Raw genomic sequence first — 19,177 nt, forward strand, 5'->3', positions numbered from 1 at the left:
ACAAATTTCAACATGTTTTTGATGATTATTTAGGTTCACACAGTCCTGAGTACAGTGACACCAAGTTTGTGAAGACATTAGCTAAAAAAATCTAAGCGGGTGGAAATAAAATGTGGCTTTTTTGTGTGTGTGAGCACCCAAGGATGCATTGGAAAAAAGAAATTTGTTTGTAGACATTACTGTTCATGAGATATGGAACAAAACACTTGCACTACAGTGCCACAGTTATGCCTACCGAACCCAACTCACTTGTTAGAGTAGGGGCATGGAGGGGCACCTTTTGACCACGTTTCACATTCGTATAACTTATGGTTTGTTCTGCATGATTTGTATCATTGGAGAATCAGAAGAAGAAGCAGATGATATAGCTGCTTTTCTCTTTCTACTTTCCATATTTCATGCCAATTAAATACCTAGAACAAGTTTGAAAAAGATTTTCATAAAATTCAAGATGGTGGAAAATATTTAAACCAAAAGTAATAAAACCTTATAGGACAAAATGCAGGAGGACTCAGGAATTCTGCTGACATAACATGTTTTACTTTATCCTATATAACCAAAAGGTAAATTCATTCTCTATAGCACCCAATTCAGGTGGGAATGTGTCATTTCATGTGTCTGAGTAGGGAGTGGAATATGTACATAGTACATAGTGGAGCACCCCTGTGCTGTTATGACCTGCTGCAAATGAGATGCAGCGCTTCTGGCAGCGTTCCTGAGGAATCTTTGCCCATTCCTCATGAGCAATGACCTCCAGTTCAGTAATATTCTTGGGTTTGCGTGCTGCAACCGCCTTCTTCAAATCCCACCTGAGATTTTCTATGTGGTTCAAGTCAGGTGACTGTGATGGTCCTGTAGAATTTTCCAGGACTTCTTCTGCAACCAATCCTTGGTGGAATTTGAGGTTTGCTTGGGATCATTGTCCTGCTGGAAGGTCCAATGATGCCCAAGCTTAAGCTTCCTCGTAGATAGCATGACGTTTTTTCATAGGAGTTACTGAAACTTCAATGAATCCATCTTGCCTTCCACATGCTGCAGGTTTCCAGTGCCAGAGGATGCAAAACAGCTGCAGAGCATCACCGATTCACCACCATGCTTGACTGTGTACAGAGTGTTCTTCCTTCAGTCTTCTTCCTCCAGACATACCACCGATCCATTGTGCTGAAAAGTTCCAGTTTGTTTCATCGCTCCACAAAAGAGAATCCGAAAACTTCTGTGGCTTATTTATATGATTTTGAGCCGACGTTTCTTGTGCTTTTGGGTCAGTAGTCATGCACGTCTTGGAGTTCTGGCATGGAAACATTCTGTGTTTAGTACATGCCATACTATGCTCACTGAAACTTCAGTGGCTGTTGCCATAAAGTCTTGCTGGAGGTCTTTTGCGGTCACTCGAGGGTTTTTCACAACCTGCCTTCTCAGAAATATGGTTGCAGCCATTGATAGCTACCTTTTTCGGCCCCATCCAGGCATTTCAAGTATTTTCTTCCCCTGGCCAGTTCAGGTATTTCATGTGTTCCAGCTCAAACACACCTGGTGCAACTAATAAAGCCCTTGATTAGTTGCATCAGGTGTGCTTGAGACAACACCTGTTTTGCATATTTGTGCTGCTGTGAGGGATTCTATTCAGGGGTTGAATCATTTTGAAACTGGAGAAATCATAAGTTGCATTTTCAGTTGAATTTGGGGAAACCACTTGAAGTTGTGTTGAACGATTTTAATTGCTTTTGTTTGATTAAATCATTGCAAACAGCTCAAAGTCTGTAAATTTTGACAATAAACCTGATTTGCAATGGGGGTTGAATCATTTTGATTGCAACTGTAGCTGGATGAATTCTGAAGTGTATAAGAGCTATACTTTGTGCTCAGTTTCAGTGAAGTGCTGCAAAACTGATAGGATGGCACTTCACAGTACAGATGGATAATAACACAAAGTGCAAAGAAATGAAATGTTCTTAAATGTCTGATGACCTCAAACAATTAAGCATGCTTTTCACATTTCACTGAAGAAAAAACTGAAGGCAGAAAGAGCCACAAACAAGCATCAACTGAAGGCAGCTGCAGTAAAGGCCTGGCAAAGCATCTCAAGGGAAGAAACTCAGCATTTGGTGATGTCCATGGGTTCCAGATTTCAGACAGTCACTGACTTCAAAGGATTTGCATCCATGTATTAAAAATAATCCTAATATTTATGATTATGTTAGTTTGGCCAATTACATTTGAGCCTGTGAAAATAGAGGGACTCTGTAAAAAATGGCTGTAATTCATAAATGGGTAATGCAATATTTCTGTTAAACCCTTTGAATTAAAGCTGAAAGTCTACACTTCAATCACATCTCGATTGCTTCATTTCAAATCCATTGTGGTGGAGTAGAGAGGCAAAATTATGAAAATTGTGTCAGTGTCCAAATACTTATAAGCCTGACTGTATGTTTGGTTTTAAGTGCAAAAACAAGAAAGTTCAAAAATTTTCTGGACAGGTATGTAAATGCAAGCTTTTTTGAATGGTTGCTTTACATAATGAATCAAGTAAATAGGTTTTACCACTTAGTTGGTTTGTTGGTTTGTTTATAATTTAACACTATGCCAGCTACCATGGCTATTTTCATGGTGGGAAACTGGTTACAATGTAGAAAAATATGAATAATTGTTATCTTCAATAAAAAAAATATCGAACACTAAAGCTGAATTTTTACCACTTTGAGAGCCAGGTAAGGCAATGCATTGGATGAACTACCTTCATAAAAATTTATGCAATGCTAGCTAACTCCCATGCAGATAACAACGCTCATGATATGAACACCAGAGCTTAAAATCTCATGAGCGCTCACAGAGACTTCACTAGAGATTTTTGAAGGGGGGTGGGCGAAGCCTCTTTTAAGGGGGTCTGGGCATACTCCCCCCAAAATATTTTTAAAGAGACCAAAACATTTTTCTAGTCATGTATATTTTAGAGTAACAATGGTGTAAAATCTATAGAAATACAGTTATTTTTGGTCAAAGTATACCTGTCTCATAATTTGTGTTAGAGGCTGATCTAATATAACTTACTTAAATTATATAAAAATAAAGAAATTAAAGTCCACCTTGTCCCCATCCATCCAACACTAAGAAAAGGCAAAAATGGCTGTACAAAAAAAAAAAAGGCAAAAATACAAAATCCAAAAAAAGGTAAAAACTGTGTCCTGTTTGGACCATTCACTTACCAAGAAAGTGGCTCGAGTCCGATTTCGGAAGTTCGATTTCAGTCGGACTAAAGCGTTTACATGACATTTTAAAGGCGAATTATTGCTTTAGCTTGATTAAAATCGAACTTTTAACGTGCATGTAAACGTGCTTACTGTCTGGAGGTCTGCCAACGGGAGGTACCCAAGGTAAAGCCGATGTATGTGTGTCTGTCAACCGAAAAACACGCGGACAAACAGGTGTGTAGCCACTGTGTGTGTAGCGCGTACAGCAGCCTCCCCGAGGTCCTAGTGCCCGCCTAGGAACAGGTTTAAGATGCGATGAAGTCGAACCATTGATGAAAAAATATAATAAATCAAAAAGAAAATATATTGGCTTAAATATTTGTTTGCTTAGGGGGGCTAGCCTCCACAAAATAGGTCTAGCGACATCCCTGAGCACTCATTATAAAGAAATGGCCCATCCCACTTCCCTGTGTACTTGGAGAGCTTACTACAACGTGTCATGTTTCTGACTTGCTATATGGTCTGCTCCGTCTATTTTAGTAAAAAATAATTATAGTGATAACAGAGAAATAGAAGAACAAATGCCTGTTCATCTTGTGTGTATCAAAAATACTTGCCAAGACTATACTTGCACAACATGTGAACAGGTGTACATACTGACTGATGTTAGAGACAGTGTCCATCCAGCTCCGAACTCTCACTTTGTTCCTTACATTGGGGGGGTTACTGAACTCATGGATAATTGCGATGTGGTATGGGTAGGGACCACTGAACAACTTTCTCTCCAGGGCCAATGAGTCAATCTGGAGAGCAGAAGTAACATTTAAATAAGCCCATAATAAATTTTACACATGTAACATCACTAGTTTAAATGCAGTTTAAATCCTAATATGCATCAAGATAACAATCTATTTTAAAAGTCTCTGCAAACAGGGTAAAAAACAGAAGTAATTCATATTAGGACTGTAGGTGCTTTTTGATTCATACATAAAAGAAACATGTATTATTAATAAAACAGCTGTTGGTGATACAAGTGTCATAAAAATAGCTGATCATGTCTGACAAAGCATCCTTATTTAATGCAGTAGAACCTGACCTTTTTCATAGGACGCAAGTAGACGATACGATTTCTTTCGGCAGGTATGCGTAACACCTGATCCAAGATCTGTTCTATGTCCAGCTTCTTGCACTGGGCATAATCAAAGCGGTTCACTATGGGAGTATTCTGCACCTTTAGGTACTTCAGCACCCTACAGCGAGTGGCTAGACAAATCAAAGTAGCAAAATCCAGTCAGCAGAGTTGGAGGAACTGGCTATTGACTAGGTTTGTCTAAGATTCCAGGATGATTTATGTAAACTTAACTAACTCACCATGGACAAACATCATTTTCGGGCAGTCCTTCACGACCAGGTCTGTGATGCCACAGTTTGAGAGTGTGATTCCCACTAGATTTCGGGATTTCAATGTGAGCACCTAAAAGAAGACAAGTATTCTAGTACAATAAATTCTGACATTTATAATTTAAAGTTTCAGGCAGCCCACCTGTACATGGTCATCCTCAGTGACTGGGTCACTGGTGCTGGTTGACTTGTCTGCAGTGTGTTTTCTTTGCACTGCAATCCGTGGCATAGCTTTGGAAAGCCCTAAAGGGATGGTGGTAAGTAAATAGACCAGTCATATTTTAATGCCATGTGATTGTAATTTTTGCTAACTTGTTTATTTGGCAAACATCTCTATCTAAAATCTTGGTGAAGGAGTACTTAAGTCTGGAAAAGCTAACATCTTTTGAGTTGCTGATTTTGGCTTATTGGAAAATATGGTATAAGCTCCTAGATAAGCACACAAACTCATAGTAATCAAATTAAATAAATTAAATCATATCATCTCAAAATTTAAGCCAGAGTCAGATCTCTGCAGTTCTCGCCTGGTTTCCCACTGAAGCTAAGCAGGATTGAGTCTGGTCAGTACCTGGATGGGAGATCTCCTGGGGAAAAATAAGGTTGCTGCTGGCAGTGGTACTAGTGAGGCCAGCAGGGAGCGCTCACCCTGTAGTCTGTGTGGGGGCCTAATGTCCCACTATAGTGACGGGGACACTACACTGTAGAAACAGCACTGTCTTTCAGATGAGACATTAAACCGAGGTCCTGACTCTCTGTGGTCATTAAAAATCCCAGGACAGTTATCGTAAAAGAGTAGGGGTATACCCCCATTGGACCTTCTCGATCATGGCCCCTTAATAATCCCCATCTCTGAATTGGCTACTGTACATCACGCTCTCCTCTCTACTAATAGCTGGTGTGTGGTTGGTGTTCTGGTGCACTACGGCTGCCGTCGCATCATCCAGGTGGATGCTACACACTAGTGGTGGTTGAGGAGATTCCATACATACTATGTAAAGCACTTTGAGTGTCTAGAAATAAAAGCACTATATAAATGTAAGGAATTATTATTATTATTATTATTAATAATCATCAACTGTGGTATTCTTTCCCAGCTTAAAACACATCCATGTTTTCAGAAAAATAAAATATATCAGAACAATTTCTTGACCTTTTCAACTATATAATGTCCCCTTTGAAAGTATTAGAATGGTAAGACTCATACTTTTGTTTTTGCTATACACTGAAGACATTCGGGTTTGAGATCAAAAGATGAACATGAGACTATAGATCAGAATTTCAGCTTAATTTCCTGACATTTACATCTAGATGCATTAAACAACTTAGAACATGACATGGCCTTGTTCTAAGTTGTTCTAAAAACCCACCTATTTTTGAAGTGATTAAAATACTGGAACATGTGACTGAGTTGTTTCTGGTTGCCCAGGTGTGCCCTTGTAGAACAATTAATAGCTCTGAGTGTCTACTCTTGGTTTCAGCCCTGGTTTTCATGTGTTGCTAAAAAGGATATCAACATGACCATAGAGTTGTCTATGGGAGAAAAACAAGCAATTTTGAAGCTGAAAAAAGAGGGAAAATCGATCAGAGCCATTGCACATGTATTGGGCATAGCCACTATAACAATTTGGAATGTCCTGAAAAAGAAAGAAACCACTGGTGTGCCAACGACCAGACATCGAACAGGCTGGCCAAGGAAAACGCCAGTCAACCACATCAACAACCTCCATAACCCCTGCAGTGGGAAGTTATCACAATCCATCGTTTGAAGAAGACTTCAAGAGCAGAAATATAGAGGCCATACCACAAAATGCAAACCACTTATCAGCAGTAAGAATCGGAAAGGTCAGATTGCAATTCACAAAAAAAATACATGGATGAACCAAAAAATTTCTAAAACCAAGATCAACCTCTACCAAAGTGACAGAAAGGCCACAGTGTGGAGAAAGAACGGATCTGCTCATGATCCAAAACATATGAGCTCATGAGTCAAACATGGTAGAGATAGTGTCATGGCTTGGGCTTGCATGGCTGCTTCTGGAATGGGCTCACTAATATTTATTGATGCGATAATGATTGTTGCAGCAGAATGAATTCAAAAGTCTACAGAAACATACAATTAAGAGAAAAATCTATCCAACCTAATTGGAAAGAACTTCATCATACAGCAAGACAATGACCCCAAACACACAAGACTGAGTCAATCACCAGACCTTAACTCAACTGAGCATGTATTTCACGTCCTAAAGAAATGACTGAAGGGAAAAATCCCCTAAAACAAACAGCTGAAAGAGGCTGCAGTACAAGCCTGGAAAAGCATTACAAACGAAGAATGCAACAGTTTGGTGATGTCAGTGGGTTGCCAGCTTGATGCAGTTTCTGCAAAGCAAGGAATAGGCAAACAAATATTGTGTTTTTTACTTTAATACTATCTGTTCCAGTAGTTTTGTTCATCTAAAAATTGGGTGGACTGCCACCAAAAGTGCCATACTCTAGACACAGTATCAGGAAATATAAATATCAGGAAATTAAAGCCCAGATTCTGATCTACTGTCTCATATTCATCTTTTAATCCCAAAACAAAATAATTGGCCTTGCTGGTCCAATAATTTCAGAGGGGACTGTATAATAATATGAGAGAAGGTCAATAACAAGAATCTGGGTTGTTAGTGTACTGTACACTATGCTTCATGCATAAAGGGTTTCTGAAGTTCAATTAATATTGAACAATATAATTAAAACTTAAGCAGGACATAAAAGTAATTTAAACTCTAGGAGAGTTGGTATCATTAGTTGTTTTTTTTGTTTTTTTAGCAGTTTTCTGTTGCTTGATGATCTTATTCTATTGTCCTTACCCGAGTCAGGCGCTAGGGGGACAGAACAGAGTCTACTGCATGCACGGGTCATTGGTCGACTGGAAAACATGCCTCTGGAAGTTGTATGAGACACCACTCCACCTTGGTGCCCTATTGTGCTGGGTTCTGCTTTAGCTCTCTGCTTGGGAACATGGTGAGATGATCGGCTCTCCTCTCCTCCTGGCTGATTGAAGGTGGCATGAGAACTTCTCTCTGAGCCTAAGTGAGTCCTGCTACAATTGCAATGTGCCCTCAGTCTACTGTCATCATCCCTTCCTCCTGCATCTCTTGGCCTTCTGAGATTATCCGATTCCACACTCCAGTCAACGGAGCAGACACATGCCCCATTACTTCTGTCTTGGCTACCATCCACTGCTGTTTCATTGGCTGCTTTTATGTCTGCTTTGATCTGCTCACTGGTCACCTGGCAGCCTTTCTCATAGCTGGTATACTGCGCTCCCCATCGGCGCAATGGAGTTTTCCCTTTGTCTGTAAAACAGAGCAATATTTAGTTGAGGGTAAGTTCCATATGCACATTTAATGAGGGTAGTGATCTCAGAGTATGCACTACCTCTTGTGGCTAGCTCTTTTGCATCATCCCTCTTCTCCTGCATGTCTGCCTTAGGGTAATGTTGAGAGGAGCAAAAGGCACCTTGGGACTTGTCTGAAGCTTCATCATCATCACTGTCAGAGTCAGACACAACTACTGGAATTTTCTTACTGGCAGGTTGCACGCCACTGGGCCCTACAGAAGTGCATCACAAGTTCATTTACACATTTATGACACAAATACAAGACATGGCCAAAAGTAGGTGAGCACCAGACCATCACACCCATATGGAAACCTTCCCCAAACAGTACCACAAAGTTGGAAGCACACAATTGGATGTCTTTGTATGCTGAAGCATTACACTTTCCCTTCACTGAAATCAAGAGGCCTAGCATGTTCCAGCATGACAATGCCCCTTGTGCACAAAGAAAGGTCCATGAAAACATGGTTTGCCAAGGTTGGAGTGGAAAAACGCAAATGGCCCACACAAAGCCCTGACTTCAACACCACTGAACAGCTTTGGGATAAACTGGAATCCTGCCTGCACCCCAGCCCTCCTCACCCTACATCAGTGCCTGCGATCACTAATGCTTTTGTGGCTCAATGCCCACAGCCATTTTCCAAAATCTAGTAGAAAGCTTTGCCAGAAGAGTGGAGGTAATTATAACAGCAAAAGGGGTATAAATCTTGAATGCGTTGTTCAAAAAGCACAAATGGGTGTGATGGTCAGGTCCCCACAACATTTTGGCCATGTAGTGTAGGTCCCCCACAATGTAATGGTCATTTTCAGCTTCATACCTGCTTGTTCTTCATCTTGATCTGGTGCCTGACGTGACCCTTTAGACTCCTTCTCTGGACTGGCATCTGTTACCTGTGGCTCAACCTCAATATTCTCCACCATTAAGCCCTCAACATCATGGATCTCTGCATGAAACATACACAACAGTTTAAGACTTTCCATAACAGCAGGTTAGACTTTAATTTGTATATTACCTAAAGTATAGCATACCCTCAACTCTGTGTGGTGCCATGTCAACAGCATTGTCCCGATTATGTGGTTGAATATTGGCATTATTATTGTTCTGGTGATTGTTATTGTTGTTCTGGTTAGGATTCTGGTTACTGACCAGAGCAGAGGATACACCAATACCTGTGCCTGCACTCAGACCAACCCGGGCACAACCCTGTAGAAGACAAACAACCTGTGTCAGGATAATATAACTATAAGGTAAATGACACCCTGGGTCCTGATCAGGCTCAGTCCATGTTGTAAGTTTTGTTATTTACACTTTCTAATAAATTATCCTGTACTTATAGCTGTATTGCACTTATTTTGTGTCTTGTTTTTAAATTTAGTCTCCTGGGACTACTCTGATGATTTGATCCTTTAACGTTCAAGCACACTGTTAACTGTATTGCTCAAATTCGTCTCTCACTGCAAACCTAATCTGTCTGGTTAAGTCCCCCATCACATACTTTCTCATTGAGAACGTCACGTCACGTCATGTCACGTCATGTATACATACATACATACATACATACATATATACACACACACACACACACACACACACACACACACACACACACACACACACACACACGGTATTTCTTAATTTTTTTTAATCTTTGCCAACAATTATTCCAGTTGTTGGTTTGGCCAGACAAGACAGGACATACAAACACATTTGAGGTGGTCAGGCATTCAATTTCTGTTGTTCTATACTGCTTCTCTCACAGCAAGTGCTTTGAAGATCCATTGGCACACCTCTGCATACTAGACACGATCAGGTGCTTGCTTCTGAGTAAGGTCCTTCAAAGGGCTGGTGATGCCTGAATAATTAGGCTCAAACCCAATGTAAGTCAGCTAGCCGCAAAAATGCCATACCTGATTTTTGGTCCTGTGTCTTAGATGCCATCTTAACAACTTTGGCAAAGTATTTGGAAAAAATTAAAATCTATGCTCAAATGCATGCTCATTTGAGTTAATGGTTGGTGATTAACATGGCCAGTCAAAAACCTTCCACTTTTTTCCCTTGATGAAGTCCTTTGTTGTGTTTGCAGTGTGGCAGTTTGGTAGAGGTTAATCTTGGTTTCAGAACTTTAACGGCTCATCTGTGTATCGTCTACAAATTCCAGTCTGGTCTTCTGATTCTTACTGAATTCTCTGTTTTCAGATTTTTCTTCACTGCTCTCACAATGTTTGCCATCAACTGCTGTTGTTTTATAAGTGTTATTTATTTTAAAGCAAATACCACTTAATATTTACTTGTACTGCAGCTTATTTCAGTTGTTGTTTGTTTTGGGGGGTTTTCTCCCTTCAGTCTCCTCTTCACTAGGTGAAATGCAAGCTCATTTGGGTTGAGGTCTAGTGACTGACTTGGCCAGTCGAACACCTTCCATTTTCTCCTCCCTGGTGAAGTCCTTTCATGTGTCGGCTGTCTGTGTTTCAGGGCATTGTCTTGCTGCATGTCGAGTTCCTCCCAATTAGACTGAAAGCATTTCTCTGTAAATTGGAAGACATAATGGTTCTGTAAAATTCATTCTGCTGCTACCATCATGAGTTACATCATCAATAAAGATTATGAGCCCATTCCAGAAGCAGCCAAGTAAGCTCAAGCCATGACACTACTGCCACCAAGGTTCACAGATGAGCTTGTATGTTTTGGATCATGAGCAGATCCTATCTTTCTCCACACTTTGGCCTTTTCATTACGATGGTAGAAGTAACCCTTGGTTTCAAAACTTTTGTTTCTTATCTCTGTATTGCTTTGTGAATACCATCCGATTCTTATGAGTGGTTTGCATCTTGTGGTATGGCCTCTACATCTCCGCTCTTGAAGTCTTCAAATAGTGGATTGTGATACCTCCACTCCTGTCCTGTTCAGGTTGTTGGAGATGTCACTGACTTTTGTTTTTGGGTTTTTCTTCGCAGCCCTCACACTGGTTCTGTGATCAACTCCTGTTGTTTTCCTTGGCCAACCTGGGTGATGTCTGTTTGTTAGAATACTGGTGGGTTCTTTCATTTTCAGGATATTCCAAAATGCTGAATTCCATATTACTGAATGGCTCAGACAGATATTCCCTCTTTTCTCAGCTTCAAAATGGCTTGCTATTCATTCATAGACTGCTCTCTGGACTTCATGTTAGTTTATCCTTTTAAACAAGAAATGCAGTCTTCACAGGTAAAACCCATGGCTCAAACCAAGAGTAGACATTCAGAGCTATTAATTGTTTAAACAATCACTCTAACAGGGCACACCTGGGCAACAAGGAACACCTGTCATTTACATATTCCAATATTTTTCATCACCTCAAAAATGGGTGGATTCAAATTTAAGATTCCATGCTCTAAGCTGTTTAACACATCTAGATGTAAACATCAGGAAATGAAAGTTGTAATTCTGATCTATCGTCTCATTCATCTTTTGATCTCAAACCCAAATGTCTTCAGTGTATAGCAAACAAAATTATTGCCCTTGCCATTGGAATACTTTCGGAGTGGACTGTATGTTTAAGATTTTTATCAGGTTACTTAAACATACAGTAAATATGGGAAGATACATTTACTTTATATTTTCACAGAGCACAGTTTGTAGTCTATTTTGCTTTAATGTGATACCTCCAGATAGTGGTCATTTCCTGTCATCTGTTCATAAGCAAGATAACATACACTAGTCGTACATCATATAGCATTAATGGAGTATCAAGACTTTTACAAGCTCAGGTAATGGACCAATATAATAAAGGCATCCCTAGAGTTTATTATTTGGATGAGCTAAACTTTTACGGTTCACAGATATGTGAAATAACTCATGTAGATGTTATACACTAAAGGTAAAACGTTTAGACACTCATTTATTTGCATTTCTCCCCCCTACATTTTGGAATAATAATTTTAAAAAAAAGTCCTAAAAACTGTGGAATAACAAATGGAACTATGGAAATTATGTTGTGATTAAAAAAAAACCCAAAATAAATCAAAATAATTTAATATTTTTAGAATCTTCAAAGTAGACACCTTTTTTGTCTAGAGTTTCCAGAAATGTATTCTTGGCATTTTCTCAACCAATTTCTTGAGGAATTACCCTGAGATGCTTTTTAAACAGTATTAAAAGAGTTCCTACCTATGCTGGACAATTATTGGCTGCTTTTTGGAATATTTCGCTCCAAGTCATCCAATAAAAAAAAAAATTATTTGTAAATAAAATGTTAGTTTTCTAATGAAAGAAATTAATATATTGGCACAATGATATTTTTTGTCTACAAGCCCGATTTCAAACATTTAATCATACACCAGATCAAAAGATTTTTAAAGTCATGAGATACATTTCAGTCAAGTGTCTCTAAACTTTTGACTGGTAGTGTACATGTACACAAAGAAGGCCACACTCACCTTTGGGGGCTCTCGGAACATCTGGTCTAAGGAGATGAACTCCAGATTGGGCAGCATTTCAATACACTGGCTAAAGGACTCAAGCTTAATGGCATGACAGCGCACTAGTGTAAGATCCAGCAATCTGCTCCAGCGAGAATGATCTAATGGAAAACCAATGTATGAATCAGTCAGTCAACATGCACAAACAGGGTACATAGAACACAGCACTATGTTCAAATATTATTAGGTGTCCACAAACCTTTGGCCATATAGTGTATATACAAACGTATGAGCAAAAACACAACACATCCATCAGAAACAACAAAAATTCTATGGATTTTCTTCACAATAAATTAATACATAGTAATGAATATTAATGGGGTAAAGCATTTCTTTAATGCTTTACTCTCAGACCTGTGCTCATAAAAAATTTAATTTAAATAACATTTTAAAATAAAGGTTGAAATAGTTTTTGCTGTCAAAGTGGATGTTAGCTATAATATAAGTAAAGTTTTGAGGCAGGAAGTTTTAATTCTGCTGTGAGAAATTGTGAGCTTCACTAAAAACATTTGCCTAATAATCCATTTTGCAGAGAAACTCCTCATTTAACACACTAGACAAACAGGCTTATTCATAATGTGAGCACTCAAATAGTTTTGCTCTCACAATGTTTGTCATCAACTGCTGTTGTTTTCTAAGTGTTATTTACTTTAATTTACTTTAAGACAATCTGTTTCACTACTTTTTCTCACCTAAAAATTGTGGCCGGTCATCAAAGGGGTCATGTTCCAAGTTGTTTAACACAACTTAATGTATATAGCTGCCTTCTTGTTGCAAACATTGGACAGTTTTATTCTGATAAGATTATCAAATATTTAGGCAAGTGGACTAGCTTCCAGAATATTTAGAGTTCCTGATGATCAGCCTGAACATCCCAGAGGTAGGGTTCTAATACAGTATGACTAGGACAGGGTAGTCAAACAAATTAGACCCGGTAATTCCTAAGGATTCTTAGGGACCCTAATATCCTAGGGCATGACAGACTATCTGTGACATGTGTCAGGAAGAGCTAGAGGAAAAAGCTATCCAAGTAATATCTAGGTGAGCTCAATGCTATTGCTGGAGGTAGCAGAGCTAGCTTCTTCAGCATAATTCAAGATGCACTTCAGCATACCGGTTTCAATCTTACACCAAATGGCACTAAGCACCAAAATACAGATGTTCACTATAGGGTCTGGTAAAGGAAAATAAGAGTCTGTAACAATGGCACAGCAAGTCTAGCAAACTCCGACGATTCTGTAGGGGGTGTTGGTACCACATCATGATCGTAAGACTATAACTTGATCACGAAAAGAATAAGCCAACCTTCATTTTCAGAGCAGCTCCTTTTAGTAAGAAAGGATAGGGATGGGAGGTCTGCTAAAATGGATAGGATGGAAAAACCATGTACGAAGTGCAAAGGCCGCTACATGTATTCAGTCTGCCCACAGCTTACTAGTGGATGATGTAAGGTATCCACAAACAACAGAAAGCCAGCCAGAAAAAAAAAAAATACTCTGAGCAGGAGATAACAGAGCTGCGGAAGCAGGTGGCCACATTGTTCAAACAAGGAAGTGATAAAAGGAACTTCAGTGTGAACAGTGAGTTGAAAGGGGGTTTGCAGACCACATAGTGGTTCACTGTTCTAATGTTCAACCCTGACCTTGTTTGCAAGAAAAATGTAGAGCTTAGGGAAAGACATGAGCAGCTCATGAGTCATAGTCATAGTTAAACTTGTAGCTGATTCTGTTTTGGGATGACCAGCAGCTGGGAGTACATAAAGAGCTTGTCCCATGGGTGTGGCTCACAAGACTCTTGAGAAGTGGTTTATAGCTCAAGCATATATCAGGTCACTGCCTCAAGGGTTAGTTGGGCCACGTTGCATGACTTTAGTATATGTAGAAGGCATACCTTGCGAATCGATCCTGGGCACAGGGTCACAAGTGATGACCATTCAGAAATCTTTTATTCATTCCACTTGTCATCCCCAACCAATTCAATCAATTCCATTAAGTTGAGGGTGCATAGGGGCAGCACATTCCCTACTTTGTATATATTCAAGTCTTGATCTTGTTCCTTCAAACAGTCACAGGAGTGGAAAAGAGAGACTCACTTTATTAGTGCTTATAGTTCCCAATTGTCACTACAACAGCCGAATTCGTTTGCTACTTGGTACCAATGTACTGGATCGGCTCAAATCAGCATGGGTTGGCAAAGAAAGGACCAGCATTCTGAGAGGGAGCCGACACTCCTAGTGACATTGCATCACCGTTCAAACATATCACAACCATCACTTGTGAGGCTGTACAGTAAAGATCCTGTCATATTGTCTCTCACCAAATTGTCTCTTAGATTAAACTTTAAAGTTTAAAGATTAAACTTTCTCTGTCCTCAGTGGAGCCAAATGGTTTTCCATAACGAACCTAAAATCTGGCTACCATCACATGGAAGTTGCAGAAGATGATGAGCAAAAGACTGTTTATTTACTTGGCTTCTGGTGGTTATATCGCCTGCCGCAGGCTGTTACAAATTCTTCCAGCACTTTTCAACACTTAAATGGAGAAACGTGTTGGAGACTTCCACTTGAATGAAGTGCTTGTGCTCCTGGACTAAGTAATTGTCTTTTCTTGTACACTTGAGCATGGAACCAGGTTAATGAAGGTGCTGAACCATCTTAGGTATTTTGGATTAAAGTTGACCTACATTCTGAGTTCAGCAAAGCACGATGCAGATGGACATCACTAGCTGATGGTTGTCCTGATGCCCACATGCTCCACTCCATGAAGACTAATCATTCCTTCAGGAAATTAAACTAAAAGACACACACTGGATGATGCAAGAGAAGAGATACCAAACAATGATGTCTGCCATGTTACAATTGTGAGGGATAATTGTTCCGAGGTGTTTGCTCTTCTTGAGTGTCTTGCTCTTGATGTTTCTGCAATACTTGACAGCTTAATCTGCCCTAGGCAGGAGATTCCTGTACCAGGAGTGTCACATGATAATTGGTATAAAGCACAAAGAAAAGATCCTTCTTTCAGATATGTCATTAGTTGTCTGGAAAATGACCAGAAGCCTACTTCGGAATCAAAATGCATGGAATCCTCCAAACTTTTTTGAGGGAATGGAATAAGCTTGAGCTCAGGGATGGAGTCTTGTACTGACAGCGAGTGCACAACGGTGATGTATGCTATCAACTTGTCCTACCCCAACAATATAGAGAGACCGCCCTGTATGGTGTCCAAGGTGACAATGAGCAAACTGGGCTTGAGTGGGACTGTGACACACATGAATGATGCTATGCTAACGATATTGAACAATGCTATACATGTGAATGCTATACATTGGCTCACGAGGCATCAACACCCCACTGCACAACTGGGTATTGGAATTCTTCCCAGACAGACCCCAGACAGTACAAGTTGAAAAAAACACCTCTGAAACCATCATACTCAGCATTGGTGTCCCCCAGGGCTGTGTCCTGAGCTCTCTGTTTTTTACCCTGATGACCCACGACTGTTGAACCAAGTATAATTCGAAACATATCAAGTTCGCAGATGACACGACAGTGGTGGACCTCATCATGACAATTTTGGCCTCATGACGACAATTTCGCCTACAGAGAGGAGGTGAACCAACTCATTATCTGGTGTGACAACAACAACCTGTCACTGAATGTCAACAAAACCAAGATGATCATTGTTGATTTCAGGATGAAACATACAGCACATACTCCTATCACAATCCACAGTAACGCTGTGGAGTCTGTGAAAGGTATTAAGTTCCTGGGTGCACATCAAGGACGACATGACATGGACTAGTAATACCACCTCTCTTGTGAAGAGGGCACAGCAGCGTCTTCACTTCCTGTGTCAGATGAAAAGAGCTAACCTCCCCCGTCTGTCCTCACAACCTTCTACAGAGGCACTATAGAAAGCATCCTGACCAGCAGCCTCTCAGTCTGGTATAGCAGCTGCACCGCTTCCGACCAGAAGGCCCTCCAGAGAGTTTTGAGGACAGCAGAGAAAACCATCAAAGCTTCCCTCCCGACTATACAGGTCCTGTACCAGTCACACTGCATAAGCAGAGTCAATAAAATAGTCAAGGACTTCACTCACCCTGTCCATGGTCTGCCATCGGGCAAACGCTACTGCAGTATGCAGTGCAAGAATGCCAGACTCAACAAGAGCTTTTTTTTCCACAGGCCATCAGACTACTCAACTCTTTTTAACACTACACAAACACGTCTGTCTGTCTTAAACTTTTGAACTCCTGAACACACACACACATTCCATGAATGTAAATCTTAAACTGCTGTTATTTTTCTGTGAAATAATTAAATTTCAAATTACTCGAAAATTTTATATTAATATTTGCTAGTGTCAAATTTACAGGTACTATGTCCAATAATTTATTTATTTAAATTATTATTATTATAATAATGTATTGGATTTCTGCACATTTGAGCTTGGAGAAACGCAGTTTCACTCTGCTGTGCACTCCTTGTTGTATGGTCTGAATGACAAAGTTCACTTTGCTTTTGAATGGTGTTGCAGGAGAAAGGCAAATCCTCAAAAAGCTGCCCCCAAAGAAAACACACACCATTTGCGCCCTTGAACTTGGACTGTCTTTCCCACAAATCAGACAGCAGAGACATTTGTGGAGTACTTGTCATTACCGATCACTTTACCAAATTCACTGTGGCACTGCCACCGCCAAAAACAGTTGCTAAAGCAAAGAGAATTATGCTGTGTGCTATGGGTTTCCTAGTCATCTCCACAGTGATCAGGGGAGAGATTTTGAGTCACAGACCATTCAAGAGCAGTGTTCATTGATTGGAGCACAAAAGGTGAGAACTACTACCTATGGGAATCCTGTTGAGAGGTTCAACAGAATGCTCCTAAGTGTGCTTGGAACTCTAGAAGAAAAAGACATATACGAGACTTTGCCAAACCTCTTGTTCACATACATGATTGCTTGAGAAATGACAGCACTGGATTTTCACTGTATGAGCTCATGTTTGGCTGACAACCTATGTTGCCAGTTATCCTCATCCATGGTACCAGTCCTGCAGGGATGGGGTACGGAAGCCTTTAAGAGTATGTTAAGCGGCTATGAGAGCACCTTCAGGAGAGTTAGTCTGTTGCAGGCAAGAATTCTCACAAAATGGGAGAAAAGAACAAAGTGAGATTTGATGCGTTACAGCTACCGAGTATTATCCTGGAGTTTTAATCAAGAATGTCAACATCACAGGGACGCATAAACCTGCTGATAGATGGCAACATAGCATTCATACTGTAATAAAGAGGATTGCAGACAGTCCTTACATGGTTGGGCCAGAAAATGGTGAAGGACCCCAATGTATTCTCACTCAAGATCATCATCATCATCATCTACTCTGTGGGTTTCTACCTGTGGAAGATATCCCAGTTGTAGTCCCTAAGCCTAAGAAACCGAGTAGGAAACGGGGGTCACAAATACTCAAAGGAGCCTGTGGAGTCTGAGGAATTGTTAAATGATGAGGGTGCCTGTTTGAGAACTTTTACAGAAAGCTCTACCAGTGTACCCATTTTGCAGGAGAAATGCCAACCACCTTTAAGTCCCCAAGTGGATCATGAGGCAAAGTTATCAACAACTGAGCTAATCTCACATGCAATGAAGTTTGTTCCCAAGATTGACTTAAGCCTTCAAACTGCTGAGGCTGAAATTAGCATTGACGCCCCCCCTGACGGCATTGCTCTGCAACTGTGGGTGTTAACTACTACAATCCTGACTTTTAAAGGGGACCTATTATGCAAAATTCACTTTTAAATGTTGTTTGAACATAACTGGGTCAGCAGAGTGTGTATACAACCACCCTACAATGGTAAAAATCCACCCACTACTTTTTTTTTTTTTTTTTTTTTTTAAATATTCCCAATAAATCATAAACAGTGTCTCAAAATGAGTTGTTTTCATTTTCGTCCTAACATGACGTCACGTTTGAACAAGCCCTACCCAGGGACTCTGCCCTATTAACATAGATCCTCCACTGAGTGAACTGCACACAGTCCGCCATGTTTTTCACGCTGAAGCAGTTAAAATGATGAGAAGAATGTCTTAACTTTGTAAGCGTTAAGCGTATGTGTTCTGTTGTTGGTTGTAAAAATGAACGTAAGAGTCTTCACGTACTCCCGGCATCAGAGCCATGGAAGATACAGTGGAGTCGTTTTACTTTGAAGGAAATGTGTCCCCAAAAATACCTAAACTCGTATATGTTTGTGCGACTCATTTTACACAATAATATTTGCAAATCGCCAATCCAAACGTGCCCGTTAGCAGATTCCACGGCTAATGCGGCTAGTTACCATTGTCTCTGACTGTATTCACGGAGACTAGAGCTATTTCATCATTTTTATTTTCAACCCGAAAACGCTTACTGTCTGTTTAATTCATTACTGCACCTTTATCATGCACAATAGAGTAAAGCCTAGTTCACACTACAGGTTTTTAAGCCTGATTTGCAAGTCGCCGAGCTTGCTGACAAAAACCCTTTGATTGGAGGCAACTCTGTGAGCAATCAGCGCTCGCCAATCGGCAGTCAATCGTTATGTGTGAACTACCCAACGACGCATCACAGAGGCTCGCCAATGCATCGGCGACGCCACACATATTTGGCATGCTAAATATCTGGAGTTGTCGGGTGACTCCACATCCTGTGGTGTGCAAAGTGTTGCCACTGGCAGTGATTGCGGCAACGAGCTCCAGTCAATGAGAGAGAAAGGCATAG

General features: G+C 40.3%; 1 protein-coding gene across 6 annotated transcripts in view; it reads right to left on the bottom strand.

Moving 5' to 3' along the window:
• The window catches only part of fbxo38 (F-box protein 38), an 80,800-nt gene that overhangs the window by 11,792 nt on the left and 49,831 nt on the right, over positions 1–19,177 (bottom strand). For 2 of the 6 annotated variants that reach the window (XM_053630378.1, XM_053630376.1), the window contains 9 exons: positions 12,388–12,530; positions 9,001–9,175; positions 8,790–8,915; positions 8,013–8,186; positions 7,442–7,930; positions 4,732–4,832; positions 4,560–4,662; positions 4,285–4,451; positions 3,846–3,991 (listed from right to left, as the gene is read on the bottom strand). In XM_053630378.1, the coding sequence (XP_053486353.1) occupies positions 3,846–3,991; positions 4,285–4,451; positions 4,560–4,662; positions 4,732–4,832; positions 7,442–7,930; positions 8,013–8,186; positions 8,790–8,915; positions 9,001–9,175; positions 12,388–12,530 (1,624 nt within the window). Of the gene's footprint in view, positions 1–3,037; positions 3,251–3,338; positions 3,720–3,845; positions 3,992–4,284; positions 4,452–4,559; positions 4,663–4,731; positions 4,833–7,441; positions 7,931–8,012; positions 8,187–8,789; positions 8,916–9,000; positions 9,176–12,387; positions 12,531–19,177 lie in introns of those variants that run through there. The other 4 variants (XR_008386502.1, XM_053630377.1, XM_053630379.1 and 1 more) reach the window with 4 other exon arrangements.

The sequence above is a fragment of the Ictalurus furcatus genome, chromosome 8 (genome assembly GCF_023375685.1).
Source record: "Ictalurus furcatus strain D&B chromosome 8, Billie_1.0, whole genome shotgun sequence".
NCBI classification, from domain to species: Eukaryota; Metazoa; Chordata; class Actinopteri; order Siluriformes; family Ictaluridae; genus Ictalurus; species Ictalurus furcatus.